Genomic DNA, 26,182 nt, shown 5'->3' on the forward strand with positions numbered 1-26,182 from the left:
ATCAATGAGGATTCAGTCTTACAGTCTGGTGAGTGAATCTGTCTGATTAGAGTGTTGGGTTGGTTTACACACACACGACCTAGCACACATTTGGGTTTTTAAAGCCCTTTGGGATTCTCTGGGGGTGAAGAACTTGAGGCTAAATGCCGCTCAGACTGTAAAGTGAAAAAACAAACAAACAGAAGAACCCCAGAAGTCTGTGTAGTGACCGGTGCATTTGAAAGTCTGTTTGTGGCTTGCTCTTCCTTTGGGGGAAAGCGAAAGTTTTCTTTTTTTTTTTTTTTTCTTGTAAAAAAATTAATTCTTTCATGATTTTAACTGCTATTTACAGATGTTTCCCCTCCCCCCCCCATCTTCTGTTGTAATTTTTAGGTGCTTCAGAACTGGGCCCTTTTTCAGACCCCAGGCAGTTCTCAAGCATTTCATCCCTCACTGAGAGCCGCTTCTCCAACCCACGAATGCACTATCCAGCCACCTTTACTTATACCCCGCCAGTCACCTCAGGCATGTCCCTCGGTATGTCCGCCACCACTCACTACCACACCTACCTGCCACCGCCCTACCCCGGCTCCTCCCAAAGCCAGAGCGGACCCTTCCAGACCAGCAGCACTCCATATCTCTACTATGGGACCTCGTCAGGATCCTATCAGTTCCCCGTGGTGCCCGGCGGGGACCGGTCTCCTTCCAGAATGCTACCGCCGTGCACCACCACCTCGAACGGCAGCGCGCTCTTAAACCCAAACCTGCCTAACCAGAGCGACGGCGTTGACGCCGACGGAAGCCACAGCAGTTCCCCCACCGTTTTGAATTCTAGTGGCAGAATGGATGAATCTGTTTGGCGGCCCTATTGAAACTTCCTCAGCAGTGGCCCAGCGGGGTCTCTGGGAGCCACGTCCCAAATGTATCGACATATACATATATAGAGAGAGTGCATATATATGTATATCAACTAGCCTATCTACAAAGTGCCTGTTTTTTTAGAAGGTTCTTTTTTTTTTTTTTTTTTTTTTTGGCATTCACTCACTCTGTCATGATCTTGCAACCCTCAGAGGGTAGCTCTTGAGAAGCAAGAGGCCCGAGAGAGACAATCCTAATCAGATTTCAGATCATTCTCTATTTAAACATGTGCCTTTGCGAGCAAACAAAGGAGAAAAGGTACTTCTGTTGCTGTGGTCATTTGGTCTGTTATCCTCAGTAACCTGTTCAGATGCCAGTTCAGAGAGGGGGGACTCCCAAGTTCAGGAGGAAGAGCAGAGACGCTTGTCCCCTGTGCTTTGACACCACACACCCCCGCGGTGCCGCTGTGTGTGGACCAGTGCCCTCGGCAGACCCGCTGACACAGCCGGGCCAGGTGCCCACGAAGGGAAGAGGGGCAGAAAGAACGCTTCCGTCCCCGTGCCATCCATTCAGAGTAACTGTTCCAAACGTTGGCTTTCACACTTGCTGCAAGTACTCATTTGAACTGTTTGGTTCAGTTGTTTTTTATTTTAATTTTTTTCCTACTTTAAGAAAGTGACTTCAGAAAGTACCGATCAGGATAGATTACTTTATTTTACCTTTTTATACTTTTCTTTTTTTTTCCTTTTCCCATTTAACCAAAAAGAAATCCGATCCCGGACTGCCCCCTTCCCACCTAACCCCTTCTTCTTTTATGCAAAACTGAAAATGGCAATACCTTATTATAGCCATAATGGTAGAGATAGTGTTTGCGTTTGGCTGTGTGTTATTTGTCTTCTTTTTTTTTTTAAATTATGAATATGTGTAAAATCTGAGGTAACTTGCTAACGTGAATGGTCATATAACTTTAAAGATATATTTATAATTATTTAATGACATTTGGACCCTTGAAACATTTCTTAGTGTATTGATATGTTGACTTCGGTCTCTAAAAGTGCTCTTTATTAAATAACAAATTTCTTCAGTGGGCTAGAGCCATATCTGAAATATTGCTAAGCAATTTCAGTTCATCCAGACACAATGTGATTTTTAAAAATACTTCCATCTCCAAATATTTTAGATGTAGCTTGTTTTTGTGATGTATGAAGGAAATGTTATGTTTAGTTCTTTTCAGATCTTTGATTGCCTCTAACACAGCTTTGCCTTTTAAAAAGCAATAATCAGAGATTTAAAAAAAAGCAACCCTTAGTCCTTTATCACTTACGTTGCGCTTTGTCGGCATGAAATGCTGGAGTGATGTGGTTTCCTAATTTCTTTGAAATAATGATGACTCTTGTCATATTAAAAAGACAAGCACAAGTGAATCCTTGAACTGCAGAACAATGTTCTGTGGTTTCATAGTTAAAGCAAAACTCGACATCACCAGTGAAGACGTAGTCAGCTTAAAGCCACACAAGTGGCTGAAGGATCAGTCGTGATACACACGGTACAGGAAAGCAAAACTGCCCCAGGGAGCGTTACCCAAAACGCCTTACCAAACAGTAAGTCAGGGAAACCCAAATCTGCCTTAGCCCGGGGCCCACTGGCAGCTTCCCACAGAATTTGCATTTAAAGGAGCAGAGTTAAGTCCTTGTCTTCCGGGAGCAGGGTCGTCTGAAGGAGCAGGCAGGTTCCAGCAGGCAGCTGATCTGAGAACATATAGGCAGTGGGGACCCAGAATAGAGCCTCTGATATTCATATTTCTCACCGTGGGGGGGCGAAGGGAAGGCAAAGCTAGGTGGAATTTGGTGTCTACTACTGCGTATGAATTTGAGCCGAAGCCCTCCTGTCGGATGCACTTTGACCACTCCTGGCGGCCACGTGGCAGATTCTCAAGTGTGGATCCTTGATCCAAGCCAGGACCACTTCACGACCCTACCAGGCAGATCCCCACCCACCTCCCCCACAGGTCAGGGCCCTTTCATTTAAAGCTTGTGCCCGCCGCCAGGCAGAACCTTATAGAGATTTGCCTCCAGCCCCAGAGGCCCCTTGCTCCCCGGTCATCCATCGTCCAGCCCACCTCATAGAGCACCAAGCATCTTGGGACGGCTCGTGGGGCATTGGACCTGTGCTCCTCGCCTGGGAATTCACCCTGACTCCTCCTAATAAAGATCGAGGGGAAAACCAAGCCCAACCAAAACAAAACACTTTGCCTTCTAAAGGTTGTATACCAAGTATGCTTAGATAAATAGGCCACTTTTCTATTACTGAAGATGGAAGTAGTAATTGATACTATTTATTATTTGTGTGTGGTAGCTTGAAGCAAGCCACTGTCCATTTATTTGTAAGTGTAAAATATGTGTGTTTGTTTCAGTAGCACTTAAAAAAGCCAGTGTCTGGTTACACATTTCAATCTTAATTAATTGACAGAAAAAAATGTTACTGCCAGTGCCAGCTGTACCCTATTTAATAAAAAAGGTACTATATCTGTACATTCTTTTTTAATGTTGAAAGGGCTTTTTTAAGTTTACAGTACACATACTAAGTGACTTGAGGGATGCTTTTGTGTTGAAATGTTAGTATAGTGGCTGCAGGCAGCAACCCAGAAACACTTTAAAAGTTTTCTTTTTTTTCCTTGGGAAAAATTCAAGCACTTCTTCCTTCTCCCCTCACTCAAACCATTCCAATGGGGTAATTTACATTTCTTAGATCAAATTCAGCCCTTTTTTAGCCCGGGGGTTAAATTTTTCTATCTTCTTTTTTTTTTTTTTAACCAAATCCTTAATTTGCACTGGGTCACGTGTATGATTTGTGATTTCAAGACCAAAGCAAAGCCTTACTGCTACTGTGGAACCATGAACTAGCCAGCACTCTACTTCCTTCAGATTAAAAAGGCATGGTTTACAGTGTGACCAATACAGCCACTTTTTTAACCTGTTCTAACCTATGTCAGAGTTCCAGAACAGGTACCGAAGCTTTAGTTTTTTTGTGTGTGAAATGACATCCAGGTTGGAACTGAAAGACTCAACAGTATCAGCTGTGGTTCGCTCTTCAGGCCGTCTTACCCCCACCAGGGCCTTTTAAAAGTGAGCAGAGAACTGTACACCATTGGGGCCCGTCCATTGCAGATTCAGAGGGGAAGAGATGTGTGTGCTGGCTGAAAGAGTTCCCTCCATTCCCAGGAAAGGGACTGACTCAGAGTCTAGGTGAATACATGGAAACACAAAGCATTAGCAAAAAGAATAATTATACCTATGACATTCGAAAGAACCATAATAAATAAAATAAATAAAAGACGACTCTTCCAAACCTTGAATTTGTTGTTCTTAAAAAGATAACACATTTGAAACATATTTTCTATGTGAGAATTTTTTAGATGTTTGTTTACTTCATGTTTACAAATAACTGTTTGCTTCTTTATGCAGTACTTTGAAGTATATCAGCCAAAACCATAACTTACAGTAATTTCTTAGGTATTTTGAATAAAATTCCATTTTTTTTGGATATGCTTTACCATTCTTAGATTTCTGTGGAACAAAAATATTTGTAGCATTTTGTGTAAATACAAGCTTTTCATTTTTATTTTTTTCCAGTCGCTGTTGCCCAAGATTTGCTTTCCGTGCACATATTGTACAAATTCTGCTTTGTGCCACAGGTCATGATTGTGGATGAGTTTACTCTTAACTTCAAAGGGACTATTTGTATTGTATGTTGCAACTGTAAATTGAATTATTTGGCATTTTTCTCATGATTGTAATATTAATTTGAAGTTTGAATTTAATTTTCAATAAAATGGCTTTTTTGGTTTTGTTATGTGTGTACACTGGGTCTTTTCTCATCCGCGGTTTCTTCTCTAGTCTGACGCCTACTCCTGCCTACACCTGGGCACTTATTGGTCGTAGGACTTGCCAGGGCTGGATGAGAGCAGAGATCCTATGTTACTGGTGAGAGGAAAACCGTCTTGGTAAGCGCTGGGTTCTTGTTTTGTCCTACCCCTAGAGAGGGGTGGGTGAAGAATCTAGCAGTGTGCTCACTTCCTTATCAGCCTGTTGTCTGAAGGAAGGAGTGCTCACCCCATCCTTGGGTAAAGCCCCTTATTCCAACCAGGGGACGAGTCAGGGTAGAAAGACAGCAGCCTCGATGGTTCCATGATGCGAATCTCTGGGCACATGAACGGGGCCGACAAGTGAACCCTTGACTGTAGTCACAAGAGCTCAAGCAGCCCAGCCGTAGAGGGTAGTCTGTTTTCCTTCTGACGTCTCTTTTGGGTTCTTAAACAGAAAGTCAACCAAAGACAAGGATGAGTGAAAACGGACCTTGGCCTGGAGAGCTCTAGCCTCAGAAAAATTCTACTACTAGTGAGGTTAACTCTAGTTTGGAGACGTTTTTTCTGGGCCACTGTTTATTTTTGGTAAGTCCCTCCCCTGCGAGAAGGTCGAGGGCCTGGGGTAGAGCGGTTGCTTTCTTTCCGTCCCGTCCCGTGCTGTCCGTATGCCTTGGCTTATCACAGTTCTAGAGAGGGACGGGGAAACCTCGGTGCCGACAAGCGCAGTCACTGGCGGGGGGGCCCACATCACGCTAGGAGTTAGAGGCTGCCTTTTAGATCTGCTCATTCTTACCCCTTTGGCACTGTTTTCTGAGAGATCTTGGAAACAGCTCATTTCTAAGCCTGGGAGACATCCTAAAAGCACTTGGGTGAACTTAGGCCAGGGAACTTGTTTGCAACTCTTTGAGGATGTATATTTATTTATCCTTTTAAATTAAACATCTGTGTGGCTTTAAAAGGCACTGCACGGGAGGTGGGCATGGTGGCCTTCTCGGCCTCTCCAGCTTTATCCCGCAGCAGCAAATCACTCTCCTCCTCGGGGTCTCAGTTTCTTGGTTTACGGAAAGGCACTGGGCTAGACCTTGGCGCTACTGACGTTTCAGGCTGGATAATTCTTCGGCGTGTGTGCAGGGAGGACTGTCCTGTGCATTGGAGGGTGTTTAGCAGCGTGCCTGGCTTCTACCTGCTGCGTGCCTGTAGCGTCTGCCCAGTCGCGACAATGAAAAATGTCTCCAGACGTTGCCAGGTGCTCCCTGGGGGGGGCAAAATCGCCCCGATTAAGAATGACTGGGCTAAAGGCTCTCACTTCGTAGGCTTTCTGGACAGAGCTGGTGCGAGAATACGTCGCTCACTGAAACAGGACGGCCAGATAGGAGACTGAGGGACTTCCCGGGGACGGATGCCATCTGCCTGCCCCGTCCCTCCACCTGATGGCACCCTGAGGGCTGTATGTGTTGGGACAGAGGCCCCTGACTCTCCAGTCTGCACTTCCTCCATCTTCCCCGCTTCACGGGCCCTGCAGCCCGCGAACAGCACGGCTGTGGGGCTTTGCTAGGCCTGGCCGGCTGGGCTGTATTTATCATGGCCACTTCTGTTTCTCACTGGAAACGACAGGCGGAAGAAGAAAGCAATTTCTCCAGTGTTTTTGACCCTTTGTGCCCCCTGCCCCACAAATATTTAATCATCAGACATTTCTTGGAGAGTGGGTGTTTCCTGTTAACTCGATCCCGGCCGAGACTGGCCCCATAAACACCTCAGCTCTCTGTCGCAGAGTTTATTTGGCTGGGAAATGGGTATTGCCGTGTAAACAGGAAGCCCCCTGAAGTTATTATCTACAGATGCGGTTGAAGAGCCACATGTTTATGTTTATGGGATTTGAGAACAGTCTGAAAAGGCCAGGGAGGAGGTAGAGGAAGCCCTTGTTCACAGGGAGGGCAGGGCCCACAGATCTGCACGTGTTGATTTCTCATCCCCTCTGGAAGCGGGTGGTTCATTGCACTGACCCAGCCAAGAGCCAGGGTGCAAATGCAGGTACCAGCTGGTCTGATGTAAGCAAACAACCCTACCTAGATGATCAGGTTAACAGTGGGCAATCCAGTTTCAATCTCTGACCCAATCACTTAAGGCCATTTTAGAGACCTGTCCTAGGAAACAGGGTTTTTTTGGTGGTGGGGGGGGGGGGGGGAGGGGAGGGGCGGGTGGTATGATGAGATTGCTATCTTACAGGCTCTAAGTTTTTCTGGGGACAACTGACTTCCTCCGTTTCAGTGAGCGAGGGCCAGCTCTCCTGTGAGACCCCAGGCAAACACACGTATTTGCGCCTCGAATCGGGTCCGAAGGGCTCAGGAAGGATCCTTCGAAGGATGCCTGAGCTGTCCGGGTGTTGGTGCCGAGGACATGTGGGTGACAGCTGGTTGCTCACTGGTGCTGGGGGCGCCGGGCTACTCCAATCCCTGCTCCACCACCTCTGCTCTTCCTTCCCGGGCTCTCTCCTGGGGTCTGCAGAAGATGCTTAAGTAAGGCCAGCTAGTAACCAATACATGGATGGCTCTCATTTAAATTATGAGCTCTGAGCAAAGGCGAGGGCGTCTCCCTCCTCCTCGAGCTTCTGTGTGGCTCCCCTGGGGCTTCACAGCATTCAGTCGGGAGGCCTTGGAAATGACATTTTTAAAAAAGTAATTCATCAAAATTTGGCAAAGGATCCACTGAAGATGTAAAGGGCAGTATACTAAGGGGCGTTTGTGTGTGTGTGTGTGTGTGTGTATGTATGTGTGTGTGTGTGATGGGTGCACGCACACCTGAAGGGAGGGAGGCGGGGAGGGAGGAGGGTGGAGGGATGGGAAGAGGTGCCAGAGCAACCTTCAGGGAAAGACGAAGCTCAGCACACACACAGATACCCCTTGACACAGCATTTATTTGCCTCAAGTTCTGCAAAAAACCACAGCATCCCACAAGCAATTACTCTTCTTCAAATAGGTTATTTAGAAGGGACAGGGGACACTGGACGCCTCCCTGAGATGTCAGGAGCACGGTGACATGAACATCTAAGAAGGGTTATTATTCATTTTTGTAACGCATTTATTCACAAGCGTTTTGTGATTCAACCGGCCCTGCTGTCCTGGACGGACATGCTCAACCAGTTGGAAAGCAGAAGGATCAAGTTTCTGGAAACTCACTGAACTTGTACTAAAATTTATTTTAATTTCATTTGCTTATTATCTTGTTGCAATGATGTCTGACCGCTCAGTGGGGTTTTCTGGAAAACCTGCTTTATGTTTTAGCATTGCAAAGGTAGCTCACGTCATGATTGCTGTCTTTTTGTCCCAGGTCTTTCTGTGCCACTCCACAGCCAATAGGATGGGAAGAATCCCACCCCTGCCCCCCACCCCCCAACCTGTCATCCTTATAGAGAAACCAAGACCATCTAGCAAAATGCTAAAAAAATAGGACTGGGGAGGGATGGGGACGAGCAAAAGTTCTTCCACACAAGCCCTTCAAGAACTAGTTTTGTCTTCACAACACTAAATGAGACCAGAACACAAAATTGCAACGAGGTCTCATGTGGCCCTGTACTCCTTCTGCCTTGGGACATTTCTACTGGAGAACCCAAAGTACCAGAGGTAGCCCGGATGCGGGGATGGAAGGAAGATAGAGTGGGATCAGTGGAGTTAGGAGATACAGGATACAGTGGCAGAGCTGAAGGGGGTCTTTGAGAGCTGAGGGTACCAGGAACTCCCAAAATGCAATCGGATGATGGATTGATGTAAATGTGCAAATGTCTTATTTAAAAACAGCAAAAGCAAACACATAAAACCGCATGACATGTGTAATCGCGGGAGCCTTAATACAACGGTTTTATGATTTAAATCTCCTTGGACATCCTTTCCTTCCTAAATTAGGTCATTTATTTTTTTTATAACTGCATCCATCTCTGACAGTGTAACAACTCTGGCCAGTTTCACTTTCTGTTTCTCTGTGAGTTTCTCTCTATTCTTCTGCCCTGAAAGGAGAGGAGCCTTTTGTGAGAATCATGACATATTCCAGCAATGTCTTAGCCCGATTCTGTTTTTCTCTAACAGTCATTTAGTATTGAAATCTTGAAAATCACGATGACCTTTCTCCTTTTAGCAGTGTGCTCAGGGAGTCTTTCTGGGTGTGGATTTGGGGGCATAGAAAATCTGACTCCTTATCAAGATCTTATTAGTGGTTTTACAGATGAGAAATGCAGAGATAATTACTGAATGTAATTCTCCACCACAACTTCTGGGACACACTGGGAACTCAGATTGTGCGGGGAGAGACCGATGGGCCAAATTTCTATTCTTCCCGGGCATCAGAGGGAGAGAAGGATCCAGGAGGGAAGAAAGGGCGGAACTTTAGCAAGGAGTTAAGTGGTTAATGGGAACTCAGTTTTTTTTTTTTATTGGCTAATAAAACCTCTCAGGGTTTTTCATATTATACGGTTCCTTCAGGCTCCTAGCCCAATGCTTAAAAAAAGCAAAAGACAAAAACAACAACAAAAAAGCTGGAGCCTGAATACCGATGCAGCCCCAGTCTTGTTTACTTTTTCATTTCCGCAGTTGTAAAAAAAAAAAAATTTCCTCTGGTAGTTCAACTTTATCACACAGCGGGAGCGGGTCAGTGTTTGAACAACTCCAGTGATTCCTGCCTCCCAGTGAAAGGAAAAAGTACACTCCATCTCTCTGTTTCAGAAAGAGGAGACCACGATGCAAATGACAGATGCATTGGGAAATTTTAAAATGAAAGCCTGGGTGGGGAGGGGGGGTGGGGAGGAGGGAGAGCAGATATTGAACCGAAACCCATCTTTGGAATCCTGAATGCAAATATCTCTGTCCTTTTCTTGCCAGTGGTGCTGTTCTCCCAACGGAGCAGGATGTTCTTGTTTTTAATAATAGCCAGACCAGATGCTAAATTCTCCTCGGCAACATGCTGGAGAAGTGAGAAGGCAAACAGCTGATTCCTGTTAAGATGAACACCAGGAGAATAAGCCAGAAAGTATGAGAATTCTCTGGAGGTTTTTGCTTTGTAAACCCCCGTTTGGCAGGAAGATCACAGAATCCTAGCTGAAAACACAGTCTGTCCTCCTGCACCCGTGCCTCCTTCATGCTGCTTGCTGGGGGCCTCTGAGTCTCCTGCCTGCTGTCCATCCAGCTCTTTTCTGAGTTATCCAGAGGACCGGCTCCCAGGTGCCCCAGGAGGGAATAGTCGGAAGCCCCGAGCCCTTTGGCTTTCACCGACTATAAAAAAATACTCATCAATAGGAGGGATTTTTTTACTTGCTCCTTGCCATAGAAAATAGTGAAATCCTGAACCCAAGCCAATAATTTTAAAATGGCATCTTTGTTCCATCTTTTTCACTCCCTTCTTCCCCCTGTCAGAGTCCATCAAATCTCGCAGTTCTTATTTTGTTTTAGAATACGCCACACATGTAAGACGCTGCTTTCTTCTTTCCCAGGGAGCTGCCAGAGCCGCTGTGGGGCTCTGTGGGGCAAGGCTGCACACTGCTGCCGGCTCATGCCACCCAGAAGTTGCTTCCCAGAGAGCAGGGGTGCCTGGTACTCCCTGACTGTCTCTCCTTGGGGCTTGCAGGAGTGAGAGAAGGAAGGGACGTTAGGAGCAGGTAGAGAGGCTCGTACCGGTAATCAGGTCCAAAAAGTCCCCCTTATGGCCTTTCTTCTTCCCATCATACTCCTAAACCCTGGTCCTTCCTTTTCCTGCTTGCCGCCCCCTCCCCTGCAATGCACAAAGGACACCCCAGCAACTATTTTCTCACAATTTTCATCCTCTGTAGCTGTCCTTGAAGTTTGCTTGGCCCTCATCTCACGAATACGAACATCCCGGGGAGAAAGGAGTGGAGACAGAAGATGATTTACCTCCTTCCCCTCTTGGGATGGCACTGATGGCCATTGTTTTAATTTCCTCTTGGGGAAAAGTTGTATTTGGTACTGGTAATGTGATCAAATAATAATAATAATAATACTTAACACCATTTAATTTTCATGGCACACTGGACTATGCCCTTGGCACTTGGCTGAATGTTTCACATGACTTATCTCAATCTTCTCAGCAACCTATGAAGAAGGTAGTATTGGTTTTATCCCCATTTTACTGATGAAGAAACTGAGGCTCAGACTTGCCCAAGTTACACAGCCATTAAGACTCAAGCCTAGATCTGCCTGATTCCAGAGACTATATTCCTAAGCTAAAACTTTAGACACAATCTCCTTTATCATCTGTATAATGGAGAAAGTAAATGAGTTAATGAGATATGAGGAAGCCTAGCAAAGTGTCCACAGCATAGTAAGTATAAAACTGATGGGACCTATTATCGTTACTCATAATAACTAAGATGATTCTCTTAAAATGAGTCAATAAGGTTTCCAAATAGTTTGAATCACAATAGAGCTGGAGCCCCAAGTGGAATGCTTTTTAAAAAATATTCTTTTAACATTTAAAAAAATGTTGCTCTTTGAAAGTAATATTTTTCTACATATTTTATAAACTAATTTTCTACCGAACGTCATGGCTAAGTTTGGCAATTGGTTTACCATGGGTTCTTCCCTGTAGGAACTCAGAGACATCACATCACATAAACTATAAATTTAAAACACACAGGCACATTCAGAACAGAAATGTTGACCCTACCCCAACCTCAGTCCCCAGTCTGTAATCTCTTCCAAGGTTTTCCATTTAGGTGTGTTGAGTTTCATGTTAATTTTGTTACTGCAAAAGGTATTAATGAACCTAATTTGGCAGCATTGACCTCATCTTAGAAGAGAAAGGCCCAAGCCAAGAAATTCCTGTCAACTTCAGCTCTCTCGTTTCCAGGAGTGGCTCTGGGATCCTTCTTACCACCTGATGAAGGGGCAGCACCCAGATCCCCCATTTCTGAAATGCATCACTAAGAGGCAGTGCTGTGTACTGGAGAGAGCTGATCCTGGAGGCCTCAGGCCTGAGATGGGATACCTGGTGTGTGCACGGCTTTGTGTACTTGTGCAGCGGCCTGGAGGAGCCTGGGAATGGGGCGCCGGTGTTCTCTGCCCTAAATCATTTAAATCTCTTTAACTGAATAAGTAGGCTTCTCTTCAACTGTTTTAAAGCATTTTATAGACTATTTCCTTACGTCTACTTTATATGGAATTAATATCCCATTTTCCTGAAATCCCAAGAGAACAGAAATGACCTCTCTCCCTCTCACTCTCTCTGCCTTCTTTTCTTTCTTCTTTCTGAAAATATTTATTGAACACCTACTCTAGGCAGGGCAGTATGGTGGAAGGCTTAAAACAGCACCATTACAAAGCACCTTGGAAAGCGTCTCTATTCAACTCAATCCATCCCAATAAGAGGTGTTTGTCATGCCATTCTTTATTTAAGCGAATTCATGAATGTTTCAGGTTGCCCAAAACAGAGATTAAAAAGTTAGTGATTAGTTTCTAGAGACAATTTGGATAGTTTTGATTTCTGCTTATAGCCAATTTCATTTTCCATTTTTCATTTCCTGAAACACTCAAGTATTTGTGAGATACTTGACATCTATATTTAGTCATACAAGCCTTTCATTTCTACCACAGTATATGGGAGGCTTGGTGTTGAAAAAGTGGATGATTTTCATATAATCAGAGGGGGAAAGCTGGTCTTCTATTTTCTCTTTCTTGTTGTCACAGTCATGCAGCCAACTCTTCATTAAGGGGTTGAGTGGTATATTGAAAGAGGGAAGCAGAGGGAATTCCCTGGCGGTCCAGTGGTTAGGACTCTGCGCTTCCACTGCAGGGGGCACGGGTTCAATCCCTGGTCGGGGAACTAAGATCCCATATGTCATGCGTCGTGGCCAAAAAATAAATTAATTAATTCAAAAAAAAAAAAAAAAAAAGAAAGAAAGGGGGAAAGCAGTTAGTGGCAAAATGATCTGGGTTCCAGATCCCTACCAACGAAATGTGTGACCTTGAACAAGCCACTTAACCTCTCTTGACCTTCTCCTTAAATGTGGGCAGTGATATATTACCTTCTAGATGGTATGCTAAGGTTCCATGCAGCAACTCTTACCTATAGATTTGGAGTAGCTTTTAGAATGGAGAAATTATGGGGAGTTTTAAGAGGCAGGTAGAGTCTGCCTAGCATTAAGAGAGAGAACGAGGTCCATTGTTTCTCACAGAATTGGCAAAAATGGCCAGTTTGTAGAGGATTAGTAAATGAAACCCCAGAGAGGTCAAATCACTTACGCAGGATCACCCTGTAGACAGATGAGGGGACGTGAAGGGTTGGAATCTATTTCCAAGCCGTTCTGATACTCATTCACTGGAAGAGACATTTCCTTCCTTTATAAGAGTGGCTTCTTCTGTGTTGTCTTTTCATTAAGCACTTATTTACTTTTGTACTTTTTATGAACCTATTTCCATTTTTTATAAACTCATACTGATTCTGTTAAAAATTTCTTATATTCATGTGAATTAATTTCCAACATACGAATTTCCAACATACCATATTCCAGCTCACCTTATTGAAAAAGACCTGCTATGTATGACTTCGTTAAAATCATAGATAAAGCTCCCAGGTCTGACTTAGTGAGAACGTCAGTCTAAGAGCATCAGTGTCATTCCTTCCTGGATAAAGATGATCTATCTGTTGGCAACATGGTTCAAGCCGATGTCCCTAGGCCCCCTTGTCCTCAATGCTAAGGGTAGATGTCATGACCTTGTGGTGGTCCGAGGTCTTTCTATTCGCTCTTTCATGCTCTGGCTATAGAGACGCGGCCACACTCTGGACTTCATTAACACGATATCCTAGCCATCTAAACAAATGGTACATGACAGCTCATCTTGAAAAAAGATTTTCCATCTCAGTTTTACCTTTTATCTACTTACTATCTGAGTTACCTATCACCAAGATCTCTTCAATTTTAAAGATGCAAGAAGAAAACCGTTCTAGTGGGGCAAGGATGGAAGACACAGGTACTAGGTGTAGTGCTATCACACAAAACTTAGAACGTAATTAATCATCTGATGCCTGTTTAATGATAGACACAGCCTTATTGTGCCCCTTGATTATCAGACACAAGTGCAAAGCCATTTACAGGGTGGAAGGAGGTGGAGGGCTAAGAAGAGGAAGAATGTGTAGCTTTACCCTATCCCTTGCTTGAGAGAATAGCTGTCATTGTTTGCTTCACAATCCCCAATTCTCATCTGACCTTGAGGGAAGGGCTGCATTTTTATTCATTCAGTAAACACTGATGTAAAAACACTTCTTAGAAATGATGGGAATGGCAGTGAATGAGACATACCCCATGCCCTCAAGAAACTCACCATCTGCTCAGAGAGACAGAAAAATAAAGCTGTACGTGACAACATGGCATAGCAGTGCCACAACAGTGATGTGAACCAAGGGTAGAGGAGCCCCATTCAGGCAGCAGCTCCTGGGCACAGCAGGAAGATGACACTTGAGCTGGATCTGGAAGGCTGAGTAATTCCTCGCCATTGTGGGTCTGCAGCTGAGCTCGTGTCAGCCCCACGTCCACCCTGCAGTGTGGTACCTGGCAACAGATCGATCCCACCATGGAGATCCCCCCACGGACAGCTCTCCAGAGAGAAAAAGAGGGTGAGACAGCTGCCCCCAGCTCGTGGCCTTCGGTAGCATTCCAAATCACACTTCCACCGATAGGATGGGCAAGAGGGATTCTCACAGGCGTCAGAGTGAGGGGGGTGGGATGAGCAGTATCAGAACCTCTGTGGGAGACGAGTCCCACTTCAGAAACCAGATTCAATATCAGATCATCAAAAACCAGAGGAAATACCTATGTTATCGAAATATACAACATGAAGAAAAAAAACGTGCGATCTTAATGTTTAACAAAAGAAAGTACCACTATAAAAATGTCGAGGGATGACAGCACAAAATATCAGATTTTCAGGACAAAGTATAGATATATTTTATCCGATTGCTTGTTCAACCTCTACTACCAAGTGGACCGGAGTCTTGATGAGAAAGGGAGGGATGATTTGGCACGTCGGACCCTTCAGCATTCAGTGGCGTGACAAGTATAAATGGTTGGGAGATGTTGACGCTCTGGATGAGACACAGTCAAAGAACTTCACGAGAGTTATGCTCATGACCGACCCTGCATAAAACTTTAAAACCGTATTTTGGGGTCTTCTCTACCTAGTCCTCTAGACCCCTCTTTTGGAGGCCTGCCATGCTCCTGAAGAACCTCCCATGGACCCCGCATCTCTCTCCGAGCCCACACCAGTTACCCCTGCGCTGTGGACATCCTCTTTTATAAAACAAAATTGTCCCGACCCTCACCTTTGAGGAGTCACTGTATTTGCATTTCAAGGAAGGTTTTTTGGAACCACTAAAACCTTCCTTCCAAAGCCACACACCCTGCTCAAAGAGCAGGAAATTTCCCTGGGATGATTTTTTTGACATCTCGTCCTGGGGCTGCTGCCTTCCTGCAGGCTAATCTCTTCCTTGTCCAGTTGAAAGCCAATCCTCATTCTCCTCTCTCTCTCTCTCTCTCTCTCTCTCGCCCAAGAAACCTGCCCTGCCCAGATTCCTTGAGGTGATAGGAGATCCGTGCTCTTAGCTGCTATGGGCTAGAGTGAAAATGAGGGAGAGGGTCCTGGTTCTACCTGAAGCTTACGTCAGGGGCCTTGCATTTTATTCCTGTCTCTGCAAGAGGCAGTTTATTGATTAATGGAAATCTATTACAGTTATTAGAGCAAATAAAACACATGCACACACACATAAATCCATCTCTATGCCTCCCAAACCACTGGCTGGCGAAGCGAGTTCTATTTCCAGCCCTGACATCTTGCCCGTTCGTCATTCTCCGTCCTGGCCACATCAAGTTCCATCAGGTTTGAGTTTATTGGCTACGCAATGAAGTTTATGTTGTCATAGAAATTAACCTTGATGGACAGGGATACGGCCAGGGGATCAGGAGAGCTGGGCAGCCTCGTGCTGTTGGCATGACTGAGATGTTAGGGTGCCTGGAACCCTCTCCAAGAAAAATCAAAGCTGGCTCTTTGCAGCAGCAAACGAGAGCAACAAGACACTCCCGAGGGATGGGGGCTGGGACGTGATTGTGAGCCATCCCATTCCCATTCCCCCCAACCCTCCCGGTGCCCCCCTGGTTCCAAAAATCCTTCCTCGAGCCATGGAGGCAGGGTGGGGAGGCCTGAGGTTAATCCGCCCTTCTACAGTTCGTGGTTAGCTTTCGTAGGCTCTTGGCTGTTTGACAAAGTTGGATAATAATTCAATATTTCTTACTGAAATACTTGACCTTATTGTTAGTATTTGTGACAAGGGGAATTTAAAGGAGCTGCAAAAAATGCAAGCAAGTGTGGCTGAGAAAGGCCAGGGTATGTCACTGACTAGCGCACAGTTTCTTTTCCTGACAACTATAAAATTTAGGTGAAAACAGGTCAACATTGATGTTGGCAAATGGGAAAGCCAGTTCTATTGTTAGCCAATGAGCTTCAGATATAAACGTAAGTCTGGTTCAATCAAAACCACGTTTGGTTTTAGACACTAGTGATGTGCTTTCTATTAAAAAAAAAAAAAAGCCTACTTATATAGACACACGAAGTAAAAATATTCTTCGGCCAAAAGGATTCTTTTCTAAGTATCACATCGACTTGTTGGAGTACAAGACCTCTTTCATTTTCTTTTTAAAATTTGTAGGGGACATGCTCCCAGCATCCTCTCTTCTCTTTATTTTGAACTGGCCAGGGCTGTTGAAGATGAAAATCATATATTAAGAAAAATTCTGCATCGCCTGACATGGGGACTTCCTGGAGACTGCTTGCTGGTAGCAGCGAAAGAAATGAAGTTATAGGAGCCAAATATATAGCCCCCCCCCCCCGATTTGGCCTGAGTTTATCATCACTTTTATGGGCCCCTCTTGGTAGTCTCATAAGACACGTTTGGGGTCACAGAGGAGGAACAAGAGAGAAGTTCAGTCCCTTGCCAAGTCCAGGTCATAGATAGGGTCAGTTAATTTTAGCCTATGGGGTAGCTTGCTGATTTCATTTTCTCTCTGTCCTGGGAGCCTCTGAAGCTCTTGTCCTGCCAGGACGTGAAACCATCGGATAATGTGGGTCCCGCTTCGTCCCCGCAGCCTCCCATGAGCACCTCAGGGGACTGAGATCCAGTCAAATGTGGGCTGGTTAATAGGATTCTAGAAGGATTTACTCTTTCTTGGAAGATCCTTTTTTTTAAAAGAAAAATTGAGGTGAAATTCACATGGCATGAAATTAACCATTTTTTAAAGTGAACAATCCTGTAGCGTTTAGTACACTCTCCACGTTGTATGACCACTGCGTTCTTGTCACTCCCAAACAGACACCTTGCACCCATTAAGCCCTGACTCCCTGTTCCCACCTCTAGATTCTTTTTTTTTTTTAAATTTTATTTATTTATTTATTTATTTTTGGCTGAGTTGGGTCTTTGCTGCTGCGCGCGGGCTTTCTCTAGTTTCCGCGAGCGGGGGCTACTCTTCGGTGCGGTGCGCGGGCTTCCCATTGCGGTGGCTTCTCTTGCTGCGGAGCACGGGCTCTAGGCGTGCAGACTTCAGTAGTTGTGGCTCACGGGCTCTAGAGCGCAGGCTCAGTAGTTGCGGCACACGGCCTTGGCTGGTCCGTGGCGTGTGGGATCTTCGCGGACCAGGGCTTGAAGCCGTGTCCCCTGCACTAGCAGGAGGATTCTTAACCACTGCGCCACCAGGGAAGTCCCTCTAGATTCATTTTTGAGTACAAGTTGGTTAACTGCCTTCCCACAGAGTGTCATTTTAGGGCTTCACGATTTTATTTTATTTTATTTTTTCTCCAACTTTATAGAGGTATGATTGACAAATAAAAGTTATACATATTTAGGTTGTACAATGTGATTTTTTTAAGATGTGCAATGTGATGATTTAATATACATGTACATTAGTTACTGCAGAAGGAGCTTTAGCAAAATGAGAGAAAATATGAAGATAAATGACAACATGGAACCCAGGGAAAAGAGGTCCAATTCTTGAAAGGAATCCTTTCTTCCTTCCTGCCTGCGTGCCTTACTTACTTCCTTTTCTTCTTTCCTTTCTCATTTTCCTTTAAAAAAAATTTTTTTTTAATTGGAGTATAGTTGCTTTACAATGTTGTGTTAGTTTCTGTTGACAACGAAGTGAATCAGCTATATGTACGCATATATACCCTCCCTCTTGGACCTCCCTCCCACCCCCGCATCCTACACATCTAGATCATCACAGAGCACCGAGCTGAGCTCCCTGTGCTATACAGCAGGTTCTTACTAGCTATCTATGGTAGTGTATATATGTCAATCCTAATCTCCCAATTCCTCCCACCCTCCCCTTCCCCCGCTGCGTCCAGATGTCTGTTCTCCACATCTGAGTCTCTGTTCCTGCCCTGCAAATAGGTTCATCTGTACCATTTTTCTAGGTTCCGCATATATGTGTTAATATACGATATTTGTCTTTCTCTTTCTGACTTATTTCACTCTGTATGACAGACTCTAGGTCCATCCACATCTCTACAAATGACCCAATTTCGTTCCTTTTTATGGCTGAGTCATAGTCCATTGTATATATGTACCACATCTTCTTTATGCATTCATCTGTTGATGGACGTTTAGGTTGTTTCCATGTCCTGGCTACTGTAAATAGTGCTGCAGTGAACAATGGGGTGCATGTGTCTTTTTGAATTATGGTTTTCTCAGGATATATGTCCAGCAGTGGGATTGCTGGGTCATATGGTAGTTCCATTTTTAGTTTTTTTAGGGAACCTCCATACTGTTCTCCATAGTGGCTGTAACAATTTACATTCCCACCAACAGTGCGAGGGCTTCACGATTTTAAATAAGGCACGGCTGTATTTCCAGAAAGGACTGAGAGGAGAGAGTAGTTGTTGTGGGGAGGGGTGGAGGCCCTGGGCTGGGATGGGGGGGGTGGGGTGCAAGAGAGACAGCATCTGGAATCACGCGGTAACCCAGAACCAAAGACTTTCTGAACTAGAGGTGACCATCTGTTGGGATAGCTGCTCTTTCTGAGGCTGATTTTTGGTCTCCTGCTGAGGTGATGATCCCTTTAAAATTCTCAGCATTCTCACTCTCCCGCGTCCCCGTCCTGTCTAGGAGGCAGTATATTCCTTTAATTTGTGTTGGTCGGCATCCAAGTCTGGCACCAAGTAGTCCCCAGTCGAGAAGCCGGGAGGTAGTGCAGGCTCACCCAGGTCTAGGAAGGGAGCTCTCCCTGGGACGCTAACTGCAGGCCGTCTCCTTCAATACACATCATCCTGCTAGATAATCATTTTCAAATGGCAAACAATAATAAAAGCTTTCCTCTCTTTTGCTTCCAAGTGTCAACGTATCTACACAGGCTATAGATGTGAGAGAGAGAGAGAGAGAGTGTGTGTGTGTGTGTGTGTGTGTGAGTGTGAGTGTGTGTGTGTGTGTGTGAGTGTGTGTGTGTGTGTGTGTGTGTGTGTGTGTGTGAACTAAGAAAAAGAAGTTTGGGGAGCATTCCAGTGTGTTGGAAAGGCTGAGAATCACCCTAGGTTGCTTTCCAAACACTCTACGGGTGGCTGACCTGGAGGGTGGATCGGAGATAGAAGAGCTAAAGCATCAGGTGACTTTAATTTTTAATCCACATCTGGAGGGAGTCCTCCGGGTGTCTCCTGATTTGGGCCCCTTGTGAACCTAGGGGTAGTTTAAAGCTGGGAATGAGACAGGAAGGGGGAAGCCAGAGGCTGGATTTGTCTACTGAAGATGTGTGATTATGACGCCTGCCTCGGGGTGCACGTGTGTTCTGGGGCTACACAGGCTCACGTCTCATTTTGACCCCTCTTCCTGGAGTATCTATTTTCCTTGAACTGGTTGGGCTAGGGTGAAGTTAAGTAATCTAACTGGTAAGTGATTTCAAACATTTTTTATATTAAGATATGGATGAATAAAGTATGGAATGCAATATAGAATTCATGGGAGTTGGAGAGATAAAACAGGACTCTGGAGAAATCTTCTACTTGTAATGGGTTACTTTGGGCCGAACTCAGGCTGATGGCCCAGAGTTAAGGGTTTGCTTTCTGCAGTCAGGTGGCTGCAGTAGAAATAAACAAGGAGTCCGGTGGGTGTTCAGGGCATTTTCCCAGAGGCCTGTGGAGGAGCTGGATCTTGTAGAACTTCCTCTCCCCACATCCTGTCCTTGCACTCATCCAACTCCATCCCCTCCTACAAACCTTCAGGTCCCCCTCCTCTATGAAGACTTCCTTACCATTCTGACCCAATTGCTCAATGACACCATTATGTCATCTGTACTGTGAGTTTGGTGCTCTAATCCTCTTATACTCTGTTTCAGTTAGCTGTGTTTCTGCTTAAGCAACTACACCATAATTTAGTGCTTTAGAACAACAGCTCTTTTATTGCTCATGATTCCGTGGGTCAGGAATGCAGGCAGGGCTCAGCCGGGCAGTTCTGTAGGGCTACCTTGGGCTTCCTCACAGCATGGCGGTCCCAGGGTAGTCAGAATTCTTCCACAGCCCAGGCTTCTAAGAGGCACAGAAGTGGAAGCTGCACATCTTTTAAGGTCCACCTTGGAAGAGGAGATGGGCAAGGCCACTTCCACTGTGTTCTGTTGGTCAAAAGCAGTCACAGAGGCCAGCCCAGAGTCAAGGGGAGGGGAAGTAGACCCACAAATCTTCACGGGAGGAGAGGCAAAGCCACTCTGCAGCAACACCCTCAGATATCACAGTTCTCAATGACCCCTCTCAGTGCCCATTGCAGTGGGACTTGGTCAGCACTGGGTGATTATTTCAGGATTCAGACATCAGTAACAGGTGTGTGAGAAGAGATCTCGGGCGTGAGGCAACCTGCACAGTTAGAACCCTCTTCAGCAAAACACAAGGATAAGTAACACCCTGGCAATGGAGGTGTGTGTTTGTCAGGGAAAGAGGAGTCCCCGGTATTTTGGAAAAACGGTCATTATATGCTTTGTTGAGTCTTGTGATGGACCGAGTATATGCCAAATAACCTAGGGTTGGGGGACTCTTGTTAAGGGGAAAATAGAAGCTCACGCCACTTAACAGTTCTGCAGGGAAGAGCTGGGTGGCAGGATTCCTCTAGACTTGCCCAGGGCACCTGGGGGGCAGTCAGGCTGGAACGGCTGCCCTGGTTGTCACTCAGAGACTCAGCAAGGGTCCAAGAGCCACCCTTCCAGGAAAGCAGAGAAAGAGTCTATTGTTTCTTGCCACTTTAAGTAGCTGATGATAGTACAAAGGAATGTAGTTAGAACCTTCCCTCTTAACTATGGAGGATTAGAACTGACTGAAGAGCCAGACTCTCAAAGGCTCTGGGCACAAGGTGTGGGAACCACTGTGGGGCAGAGAGGGGAGGGAGCGTCCCCTGAGGGTGGCCCTGTTGATTCTAGAATTCCATCCCTCCACCTCCCAGTGGCTGAAACCTCCATCCCACTGGGCCTTGGTTTCCTCACAGGCAAAATGGGGACACTGGTTCTTAGGCTTTTGTTTTTTTTCTTTTTGAGGAGTAAATAAAATAATCTAGATAGAGGGCCTAGCATGGTGCTTGCCACAGGGCAAGCACTTAATAAGTATTAACTGCTTTCTCTCCAACATGTTAGAAAACGGACCTCGGAAATCACTGAGTCCAATTTGTGAACAACCAAACTGAGGCCTGGGCTTGTTAACATGAGCTGCCCAAGGTTAAGCATCATATTGGTGACTTCCTCCTCTCAGCCCAGGGCTCTTCCTTCTGTGCCATAGATGCTTGAGTCCCTCTAAGGACACAAAGTATTTGAGTTGCAAGGACACATTGCAACTCAGAATGGCCACTTTTGGCCTTCATTCTCGAGTAGCGTGCTCTGTAGGACCCCGAAAAACACGGGGGTGACCAGAAGAGAAAATGCTAGCGAAACAAGATAAAAAACCATCTCCACCACCAGCAAATTTCAACATGAAAATCTTTGGGTAAAGCCATCCACCGAAATCACATTAGTCAGTCTTTGTTCTGCTATCGATTTCTCTATTTAAAAAAATTATTTGACAGATCAAAGGGTCCAGAATTATACTAAAGCAAAAAAGAAAATGTCTTCTTCTGCCTGCTTCCCCTCCCCAACCAATTCTACTCCAGACAACTCTTATGTAGGTCCGGCTTTGCCTCTTCTTCAATCAACAAGTCCCAGCGGGAACTGCATAGGTCCCCCATCCCACCCTACCCCTGACAGTCAGGGCATTCAGTCTGTGGAATTCAGTTTTCCAGACTCCTGGGTTCTATGAGACATGGTACTTGGGCCCCGTCATCTGTTACTGAACAATAAATCACCCCAAAATATAGTGGTGCAGGAGGACGACATTTAATTACTCTCACAGCTTCTGTGGGTCAGGAATTGGAACAGGCTTGTCTCCACTGTAAACAAGTGGCCTCAGCTGGGAAGACTTGAAAGGCTGGGGGCGTCTTCACGTGTGTGTTGGGTGCCTGGATTGGGCTGGACAAACGGTAGTCTGAGCCGGGACTGCCTCCTGGGGGCCCTCTGCATGGCCTGCCACGTGTGGTGCCTCAGGGTCGCTGGGTTTCTCCTGTACTTGCTTGAGCTCTGAGAACAAGTGTCCCAGCCGTCCTGGGGGGAGCTGCGTGGCCTTTAATGCCGGAGCCTCAGATTCACATGGTGTCACTTTCACCATATCTATTGGTCCAAGCGGTCACAAGCCCACCCAGATTCAAGGAGAAGGGACCCTGTCTCTCAAGGGAGGAGTGTCAGAGAGCTGGCACTCGTGGGGTTAAACCGTCACAGACATACGGTGATTATGCTTTCTGAACACTGAAAGCCCACCATCTAACAAAGATTTTGGTGCTGCTTCCAGGGGAGAAAGGCAATCTAAGAGATGAGACTTGGACATTTGAACTCTGGGCTATTTTGAAGGGTTACGGGACAATAATTGAAAATGGGACTACCTTGGGTAATCAGAGGAAAGTATGGTTCTTAAGCAGTTTGCTGGAAATATTCATTTGCCACACCTGTGAAAAGTGGGGTCACCACCACCACCTGCTTTTTAGGGAGTGAGACTGTCCCAGTGGACCCCCAGGCCCTCACGGGGATGAAGCGGACTTTGTGTTTTTTCCACCGACAGCAGAGGAAACGGCAGTGCAGGCAACAGAGGGAGTCGTGGCTTCATTTTGAGGGGTGATTGGACCTCACCCTCTAGCCTTCCCCCAACCTGTGTACATACCCAGAAGGAATATCGTTTGTATTGAATCCAAAGAGGAGTCTTTGAAGCCCTCAGAGATCTTCAGAGCAAAGTGCTGGGTGAGGTCAGGGCATTCAGGAGGCGTGAATGGAGGGAGGGTGGGAGGCTGGGTGTGTGCCAGCCGGGCTGCTTTGAGGCTGGATGCAGCTAGAGGGATGCCCACTCATGGCCAGGCTGCCCAGCAGCCGTGTGGTCCAGGGCAAGAGACTTGATGTGCTGCCCCGCATCTCCTGTGTTCCCGGAGTGAAGGGAGAATTAGAGAGCTCACAGTTTGCTTTGTACAGGGCACTGTGTTAGGCACTTTGTATCATTTATCTGTTTCACTTACTCCTGTGAAGCTTATTTATGCCTCTGAAGTAGGCATCATGATTCCTATTTTATAGTTAAAAGACTGAAGCTCAGAGAGGTTAAATATCTTTTCTAAGGTCACACAGCACATAAGAAGGGATGCTGGAATTCCAAAGGGGTAGATTCTGTTTGCTTTTTCAAAATCAGCAAGGCCACAGGGCAGAGAAGCCATCCTCTCCTTTCCTTCTCTTCCCGTCTTCACTTCATTCCACACTTTTTCCTTTACTCCAAACCACAAGATTTCCATCACCAGGCGTCTTGATGCTTGCAAAACCCAATCCCTTTATGGTTAGGGCCAAGTAGGAGTTTTCTGCAAAACATATTTGAAGCAATGATGCTTTAGAGCCGTGCTGTCTGATACAGGAGCCTCCAGCCACATGACTGTTTAAGTCTGAATAAAATTAATACAGTTAGTTTAAAATTTTACATGCAGTTCCCCAGTCACGCCAGCCACATTTCAAGTGCTCAGTAGCCACATGTGGCCAATAGCTACTGTATTAGATAGTGCAGGTATAGAATATTTGCATTATTGTAGAAAATTCTACTGGACAGTGCTTCTTTGGAGAATAAGTATAGAAAGATTCACATTTTTATAACTAGCACTATTGTTAGTTTTATTAATATGTTTAATGGTACTCAACGTGTTTATTTTCTCCAGATCTTTCTCAGAGATAAAATAATAGACTATGTTTTTACAGTGCTTTAAAGTTTACAAATAGCATGCGTATACTTGATCTTATTTAATGCAATAGATCTGCAAAGTATGGTAGGTAATGATTGTACAGGCAATGTAACAAAGGTTCAGAGAGGTTAAGCAACTTGGCCAAGTTTCTATAAACAGTAAATGGTCGAGCTAGGCCGTTAACAGAAGTTCTCTTACTGTGCACTTTCCACAGAGAGAATCTGGGTATATGATGCCTGAAATGATCCTTAGGCAAAATTATTAAATCAAAAGTAATTTACCAGTGTCCTTGTAGGGGGAATTGTGCTTGTACGTTTTTCTTATTTAGACCATCAGATTTTTCATGAGGTCTCGCCACTAACAAATACCTTTGTTTTCTTTCCAAAGTTGTCAGCAGCTTTTATAATTATTTTATTATAAGAACACAGTTTACACTGGTATATATTTATTAATTAGAAAATTACCTTTTCAAATTAGTTTATAATGAGAATGATTATGCTTACTGTCACTTAGACAAGTGGTAAATAAAAAAGAATCAATTAACAAAAAAAGTAGCTTTCCAGAACTAGGTGTGAGGGAAGATACATGGACAAGGTAACGAACAATACATAGTCAGGCATGATACGTATCCAATTAATATATAAAGAGCAGTTCAGTTTTTCACTCATTTATTTATATAATATAAAATACATGCCATCTGCTTTTCTAGACACTGCAGATTATAACAAGGACAGATGAACAGTAAACCTATAATAAAACAAATAACATAATGTCAAGTTGTGCTAAGTGCTTTGCATAAACAAAAAACAAAGAAAGGGGATAGAGAATAATGGAGTAGGCAGGGATTTTGTTTCACGTAGGGTTGCCAGGAATGATCTTTCTGAAGAGGTCATACTTGAATAGAAACCTGAATAAAGTGAGCCAGTAAGCTATAACCCCTGGGGAAACTGTTGCAAGCAACAGGAGCTATTAAGTGCAAAGGCCCTGAGGCAGGCATATGCTTTGTTTTTCTTCTTTCACTCACACATAATCGATCTTTATCAGATTATATATTATTGTCTGTTTCTCTAGTTATAATGCCCATGCTTGGTTCTAGACACAGCGGGGAGGCTCATGAGCTTGGGGGGTAGTGAGAGAGCTGGGAAGTGGTAGGAGATGGAGCCAGGACCAGTTCATGGACTGCCAAGTCGTAGGCTGTGATGGACTTTGGATTTTATTCTGAGATGACTGGGGAAGCTGGTGGTGATGGTGGATGGAGGGCATGAGCTACTTTAGGCTTTGTTATTTTATTTTTAATCCAACTTTTAATTTTGAGCATTTTCAGATCTTTAGAAAAGTTGAAAGCCTTTTTAAAATAAATACTCTTCACCTAGCTTGTTCACTAATTAATATTTCACCACATTTACTCCCTTTTTCTTTTTTTTCTCAACCGTTTTAAAGTCAGTTGCAGACACTTTACACCTAAATATTTCATCATATATTCCAAAATACGATGATCCCACCCAGGAAATGTTGATATATCATATTATGTATGAGTATTTAAATATTAAAATATATTATTTAAATATATTACTATGTCACAAATAGTAATATATTAAATTTCTCAAATTGTCCCAATGATATTCTTTACAGCTACTTAAAAAAAAATTCTAGGATTCAATCAAGGGTTTCATCTTGCATTAGCAGCCCTGCCTCTGCTTCTCTTCTAATTTAGAATTGTCCTCTGTAAACAGCTCAGTGGGAGGTGTGTTTGAGAAGGGAGATTGGGGCCAGATAAGGGAGACTTGAGGCGCAAAGCTAGTGATTTGGGGCCAAAGGGAGCCATTGAAAGTTTGTGGCAGTGACCTATTGAAAGCAGTATTTTAGGATGGTTCATCCAGCTGCTGGCTGCAGAATGGATTTGCACTGAGAAAGCCCTCATGGTAGAAACGAGCAAGATGTTGGCATTTGCTCTCGTCTTCGTCCTCTCTTAGCGCCACCCTCTCTCTCCTCCTTCCTTACTCTGGTTTCCAAAGCAAAGGTGCTGTCTCTGACTCTCCTCCTCTGCTTCTGGCTTTACCTCTATCCTCTGTTTCTCTTCCTCTTCCGTCCTCCTTTCTGACTCCCCTCTGCCACTCTTGCCTTCAGATGCTTCACCTAAATTGTGGAGCTGAGTGCAGGGGCACCTGGGGTCCTTGTCAGGAA

The 26,182-nt window shown here is 44.9% G+C and overlaps 1 protein-coding gene across 7 annotated transcripts in view; it reads left to right on the plus strand.

Moving 5' to 3' along the window:
- The window catches only part of RUNX2 (RUNX family transcription factor 2), a 314,463-nt gene that overhangs the window by 207,684 nt on the left and 80,597 nt on the right, over nt 1–26,182 (plus strand). For 3 of the 7 annotated variants that reach the window (XM_057554385.1, XM_057554386.1, XM_057554390.1), the window contains one exon: nt 373–4,689. The exons of the other annotated variants lie outside the window; for them this stretch is intronic. In XM_057554385.1, coding sequence (XP_057410368.1) covers nt 373–851 — 479 coding nt within the window. In that variant the 3' untranslated portion in view covers nt 852–4,689. Of the gene's footprint in view, nt 1–372; nt 4,690–26,182 lie in introns of those variants that run through there. 7 annotated transcript variants of the gene reach the window in all.

This window comes from Balaenoptera acutorostrata, chromosome 10 (genome assembly GCF_949987535.1).
Source record: "Balaenoptera acutorostrata chromosome 10, mBalAcu1.1, whole genome shotgun sequence".
Classification (NCBI taxonomy): Eukaryota; Metazoa; Chordata; class Mammalia; order Artiodactyla; family Balaenopteridae; genus Balaenoptera; species Balaenoptera acutorostrata.